Here is a 6,210-nt window from a genome sequence, read left to right on the forward strand (position 1 = left end):
GCTAAACCCATCATATATACAAGTACAAGTGGGAGATCAAAGGCCAAAATACAGAAAGCCAAAAGCCATCATAAATATAACTCTAACATTTATGATTTTGTGCTTGGCGGAACTTCTATAAGTTATTTCTACTACTTCGCCGCAATTGAATCATTTATGTAACACCTGTTGTTTGTTCAAGTGCATCATTCATCATTCATTCAATGAACTAGAAAAATCCTGCCGTTTCACTATGCGACATTAGTTAATAGGGCTTGTATTTAAAATTTTGGACAAGTCACGCAGAGAAGGTTTGCTGAGGGAGGGGTAGAGAAGGTGAGCAGTTTGTTAGGAAGAATTAATAATGTCTTGAACACATAAATAACTAGCATTATCAAAAGATATTTTTGGCCTCTAAAAGATATATATTTACAATTGTCGAAATTGTTACTATAGGACCCTTTGTAAAGCAATCAATGTACACAATTATATTAGCCTAGCGGTCCCTTGCTCCACTGATGAGTTGGCCTGTGTATTTGTCATTTGAACTACGCCACCATTTGCCTCGTCAATTGGTTCTGTAGTAATTTTATTTGGGCTTCTTGTGCGCTTCCGAGCCTTTTCAGCCCAGTTGACAAGGCCTTCAGTCACATTGTCATCAAATATAGTCTTCTTGAAAGAAGTACCCATCTACACAAAACGATGAGACAAAATCAGAATAAAACAATCAATAAGAAATATTTTTCTTACCATGTCAATAAATCCCTTTACAACGGTATGTATTTGTGAAAACAAGCTTTGTATGGCTCAAGAATGGCTAATTATAGGTAAATTTCAAGACAAAAAAAGCATTAAATACCAACAAAAGTACAATTTTATCAATTTTATGAATTGAACTCACATGAGAGACGATAGCGTATAGTGGTAGGGTGCTGTAACCACAAAGGAGTTGGCAGATTACGCTGAAAGAAGGAAAAGTGATGAGTATGTTCTCAAGATTTCTCAACACAATATTGTTATTATTGTGATTTCTATGTACCTTATGACAATTCGAGTAATAACATATGCTGGTTTCCCCATGATGCATGATTTAAAACCGTATGTCACCTGCAAGGTTGATAAATGCCAGAGTTAGTTCTACTTTTGTTCATTAGATTCCAGTTTGGAACTAGCAAATCCTAAACTTATAATTTGTTTGAGTGTTATGATACTCTCTAATAGTTCAAGTAAATTTGGTCGAGTACAACTAGATTACTTATTGTTCTTACCAAGAGCCAGAAGAAAAATGCAATTTCAAATGCATTTTGAAATAGGACGACGTGGATCAACAGAAGGACTAATTTAGGCCGGTGGAACCAGAAGAAGTCATCTGAAGGGGCAACTACTAAATCTCCTCGAATAGCTGTATGCTTCTGGGCAACTTCATAAGCCAATTCCGTAATGATGTGCTCCATCTTACTTCCTACCACAAGTAGCATCTGCCAAAAACAAATACATAAGTTGATGTCATGATCCCGCCCCTTTTTTTGGATCATCCGTAGTTTGAAAGATCGTTGTGGAAGTTATATGAAGGCATATAATTATTATTTAGTCCTTAAAATAAGCATACATGCAGCGGAAGTTCTTTTTATGTATTTTTCTATAGATAGTAAATCATGTTTACTTACAATGAATGGAACCAAAGTTATCCAAATGTAGACATACCACCCTGCAATGTCGATAAACAAGAGTGGAGTTATTTTTCACATACAAATATTGTCTAGTGAATGTAACCAAATAAAGTTTTATAAAAATATTTTGCGAGAGTTTAACTCAATAAGAGTTATGTAAGTACTTATGGCCTCTAGTGATACATACCTTGAACATTCAATAGTAGGAATATCATCAGCATGGCCCAAAGGTACCAACTACATAAGCATAACATGGAGATTAATTTGATGTTTTTCTCTATTGGTAATTGATATAGACATTGCAAATGATTTAGAAAAAAAGTAGGTCACGTATTTTGTAACAATAGCATTGAACATTTACCTGATACCGACAACCTTCTTAAAATCAAACTCCAAAGCTCTAATCATGTAACTATAAAAGTTGAATTTTGGTGTCCCCTTACAGTGTTTCTGTGAAAATGAATGAAGCTTATATATAAATTTCTTTGATTCCACTAGCAGTGTTTACTAGAAAACATAGAAGTTCGATGAAAATGTTGGTTGGTTACCATGATGAAACCAAGTCTCATTGTTGTGTAGTCCTCCTCGGTGACCGATCCATAGAATTGTTTGAAAAATGAGCGCTAAAAAGATGATGAGTTGTCTTATACCCCAATTCCAAAGTAAATAACAAATGCATTTTGTTCTGATACTTAAGACCTAAGAAAAAATGCATACCATCCAACCAAATATCCTCGACCGCTTTCTATGACCTTTAAAGTGGTCTTGAATAAATTTGAATTCTTGAACATGCTTGATCATTTGAGGTGCTGCAAGTTAGGACCCAACTTTCGTAAGCAGAAAATATATATAACACACTTTACATAGAAGAAAACTTGTGAGGTCATCATTAGCTAAATTAGGAAAGTGTTTGCATCATACCACCACCATCACTTTCTTGGATCTTGGCCTCCCAATGTCGCCAATTTCTCGTCTGGAGAACAATTAACATGGTAATCAGGAAAATCATGATACACTAATTACTCGTTACTAACAAACATCTAGTTGGACTTTTAGTTAGTACGTACCTGTGCAATTCCAAGAAGAACTGTAATAGCACTGAGAACGAAATGAGTGACCGCCAACACGAAGATAAATATGTGCAACTGATGAATAGCTTCAGATGAAAGTAGTGGAACTTTGCCCTGCATATGTCAAATGGCGTCAAATGAATCACTGGATAAGAATATCGTGGAACGGGGCAAAGACTAAAAGTAGTAACAATGTACCAGAGTTTTCGATCGACAAAGACGAGAGAAAAGAAAAGGAAAAGTAGAGTATCATATAGACAAAATCAAGCACCAATTCAGTTGTACCTTCTTGAGGCAGTACTCGTCGGAGGAGGCTCCTCCGGCCAGGAGCCGTCTCGCCCCACCCAGCACGCCGGTGAACACGGCGTCGCCGAGGTGGTCCGTCTTGTGCGGTGGCGGCTTGCAGGGCAGCAGGTGGTGCATGATGCCCGGGCTGACGCACAGCTTCCCCATGGGGCCTTGGAACACGGTGAGCAGCAGGGAGATGAACCCCAGCAGCATCAGCTCCTCCTTCACCTTCAGGAGGGCCTCGTACAGCGGCTTCTTGCGGCTCCTCATCAGCCTCTGCATGGAAACGCGCGTGCCCAGAAGCTGCTTAGCTGATGGTCGATTGGACAACTTCCTGGCCTCGCTCATGGTGGACGCACGCACGTACCTTGCCTAGGCGGTGGAGCAAGCGCTCGAAGAGCAAGGAGATGATGACTATGACGGAGCAGACCGACGCCACGATCCATGTCGGCGTGAACTCGAGCGGCTTGGCTTTCCCTCCTCCGCCGGCCATGGCGTCCCAAACTTGGTCAGGAATCAAGGTCACACCGACACCTTGTCGTAAGAATGGAGTGGCAAGCAAGAGTATTCTTGATCAATTTATAGATAGAGACGGATGTACTTACTTGGTCATATTTGACTTGGCACGATCAGAGCAATCATATTCCAAGCTGCACACCAGAAAACAAGAAACAACCTGTTACCTTCCTGAATACTAGTGCTATTATTCCACTGACATGTCCCATGTGACCAATTACAATTGTATATATAGAGTGCTCTTCTTTTTCGTTCCTTCACTACTATTAACGAACTGGAAACTCGTTAAAAACTAGTTGGTCTGGGTTGTTTTGTATGATGATTTTTGTTAGAAGCCCGGCCTTAAACTGAGGCCCTTACAAATCCAACACGGCCGCCAAAGTGCAACGAGGTTTAGCAGTACAAAACGGAAAAGGAGATCATGCCAACAGGCGTTTCGTATGATGTTCCCAACTGTCTAATCAAATTTGATAATTTTGATTGAATTTAGTCTTTGTTGTTGGTTAATTTGTTGCCGAAATTCAGTTTTTGTAGTGTGGCTTTTGGTAACTTTGCTGTCTGCAATGAGCCACTTTCCGTCGCCGCTAAACAAGGAAGAGGTCATGTATCCGGAATTTTCAAATTTACAGTCCTAATTCTAGTTTTCCTTTCTTAAAAACAGTTTTAAAGGAACTAAAGACCTAGCCCAGGTGCTCCCTCTCACTTTCGTCACACAAGTAGGTCGGAGGTCTTCGAAGTTTCAGCACTAAAAAATGGTGTTGATTAGCCTCTTCTTTTGTTGACCGGGTAGGGTAGTGGTATTATTTTAGCTTGTCTGAAAGTGAAGGCACCATTGGAATATCTAGGTTTTCTGGGGAAGAAACACCATATTGGAATATCACTCTGGGTTAAAAATTGCATTTCACAAAAGGAGAAACATTTCAATCTGCGACGCGGCGTCTACGAAATCAAAGTCGCCGCAGGACGCGGCGGTCAACGTCGGGGGTGGAAGTCTGAAGCCTTTGGTTTTCAAATGCACATGCGTCCAGTCCTGTCCTGTGGGCCAGGTGCAGGTCCTGACCTAGCTAGTGCAGTCTATTGACTTGGCTGTGATTTAGACAACAAAGCCCCACCAAGATATATTTTAGATGTATGAACAAATACGTAAGCGTATAACATTGTGGTCATTATTTGCACGAATATGCTACTAATTTGTTCAAGATTACACAAAGTGCAAAATAATTTTCATTAAATATCTATATTTCCTTCGGGGGAAGTGTTTAATTTATTAGAGCATCTACAGCCGGACGCCCTATATCCGTCTCATACGCTCGGGCAGGCCGTCCGGTCACTGACCGGTCACGAAATACCGACCCAGTCGGAGCTCTCAAACGGGCCTCAAACGCCCGGGCTGACCGACACCCCTCATATCCGTCCCAAATGTAGGGCGGATATGAGGCGCCCCGGACACGCCCGGGCGCGTCCGCCACGTCAGCCCGGCCCACCACTAGCCCACCCCGACCCCACAAAAACCCCCATCCGCCAGAAACCCTAGCTCACTTTGCTCCGCTTCCCTCCCCTCTCCGACACTCCCATCTCCCCAATCCATCAAATCCCTAGTGCCGGCGAGCATGTCCAGCACCGACAGCCACTCCGACGGCAGCTCCGGAGACGAGGAGGAGTTGGCATTCCATACCGCGCTCGAGCGCTCGCGGGTCGATATGGGCGGTAGCTCCGGGTCCGGTGTGACGCCCTCTGTCGCCCGTCGCAGCGGCGCCGATGTCAACGCCGACCCTACCCGCCCTGCGCGCGGATCTGCAAGGCCCACCCGATCTGCTCCTCCCACCCGACGGCCTCCTCCACCTCCGGTCGCTGCTCCGCGGGGGCAGCGCTGGGTTCTGGTGCCCGCTCAGTCGACGTCGTGGATGTGGACTCGGGAGTCGGAGGCACGAGCTGTCTGCCGCGAGAGGCGTAGGTCAAGGGAGATGGCGGGCGGGTCCGACGGGTCTGCACAGTCCGCCCACCGCCGCCGGGTGCCCGACGAGCAGTACCATTTCTTTGAGTGGGCGTGCCGCCGGTCACTGACTGAGGGGGAGATGAAGGACCGACGGCTCCAGAGGCTCAACGTCAAGCACCTCCGGATCGGCATTGAACAATCCGAGCGGGAGGCGGTGGAGGCAGTGAGGGAGGCGGCGAAAGTGGCCAAGCTCAAGCGCAAGCAAGACCGAGTCGTCTGGCGCTTGCAAGGCTACATCGTCATCTCCGATTCCTCCTTCTCCGACGGGTCCGACATGGACCCACCTCCTTCTGCTGACTCCTACAGCTACGCCGGCGACCTGAAGGGCAAAGGGCTGGCGAGGAACTGGTGAAGATCCGTCTTTATTTCAAGTTTTTGGTCGTTGTAGTTTGAACTTGTCTGCCGTACTATGTGTATTGTATACGTGAATTTTGGCTATCTTTCGATGATCCGGCTGTGATCTTTTGATGAACCAATTGTGCATTTGTATGTCCGCTCATGATCGTCCGCAATTATAGAATGGATGTGCAATTACCAACAAAGTGTGTTATGACGTGTGGATGTGGCCTATGAAAAAACTCCAAAAAAATTGAAGCAAGATTTAGTTCCATGTTGCTAAGGGAAGAAGGTGGACATCAATATACAAAGTGAACCTCCAGCCATGCAATATGGGAGTATTTCTGTAGGCACA

At 44.2% G+C, this 6,210-nt stretch overlaps 1 protein-coding gene across 1 annotated transcript; it reads right to left on the bottom strand.

The window, feature by feature from the left end:
* Positions 1-346: 346 nt before the first annotated feature.
* LOC123043510 (MLO-like protein 1) lies at positions 347-3,542 on the bottom strand. Its single transcript, XM_044465978.1, has 13 exons — positions 3,375-3,542; positions 3,005-3,283; positions 2,717-2,833; positions 2,571-2,622; positions 2,367-2,458; positions 2,198-2,272; positions 2,011-2,099; positions 1,837-1,886; positions 1,647-1,687; positions 1,248-1,457; positions 1,019-1,086; positions 881-941; positions 347-669 (listed from the first exon to the last, which is right to left on the bottom strand). The coding sequence occupies exons 1-13, from the start codon at positions 3,498-3,500 to the stop codon at positions 466-468; spliced, it is 1,464 nt and encodes a 487-aa protein (XP_044321913.1). The 5' UTR covers positions 3,501-3,542; the 3' UTR covers positions 347-465.
* Between the last annotated feature and the right edge of the window lie 2,668 nt (positions 3,543-6,210).

This window comes from Triticum aestivum, chromosome 2B, assembly GCF_018294505.1.
Source record: "Triticum aestivum cultivar Chinese Spring chromosome 2B, IWGSC CS RefSeq v2.1, whole genome shotgun sequence".
Classification (NCBI taxonomy): Eukaryota; Viridiplantae; Streptophyta; class Magnoliopsida; order Poales; family Poaceae; genus Triticum; species Triticum aestivum.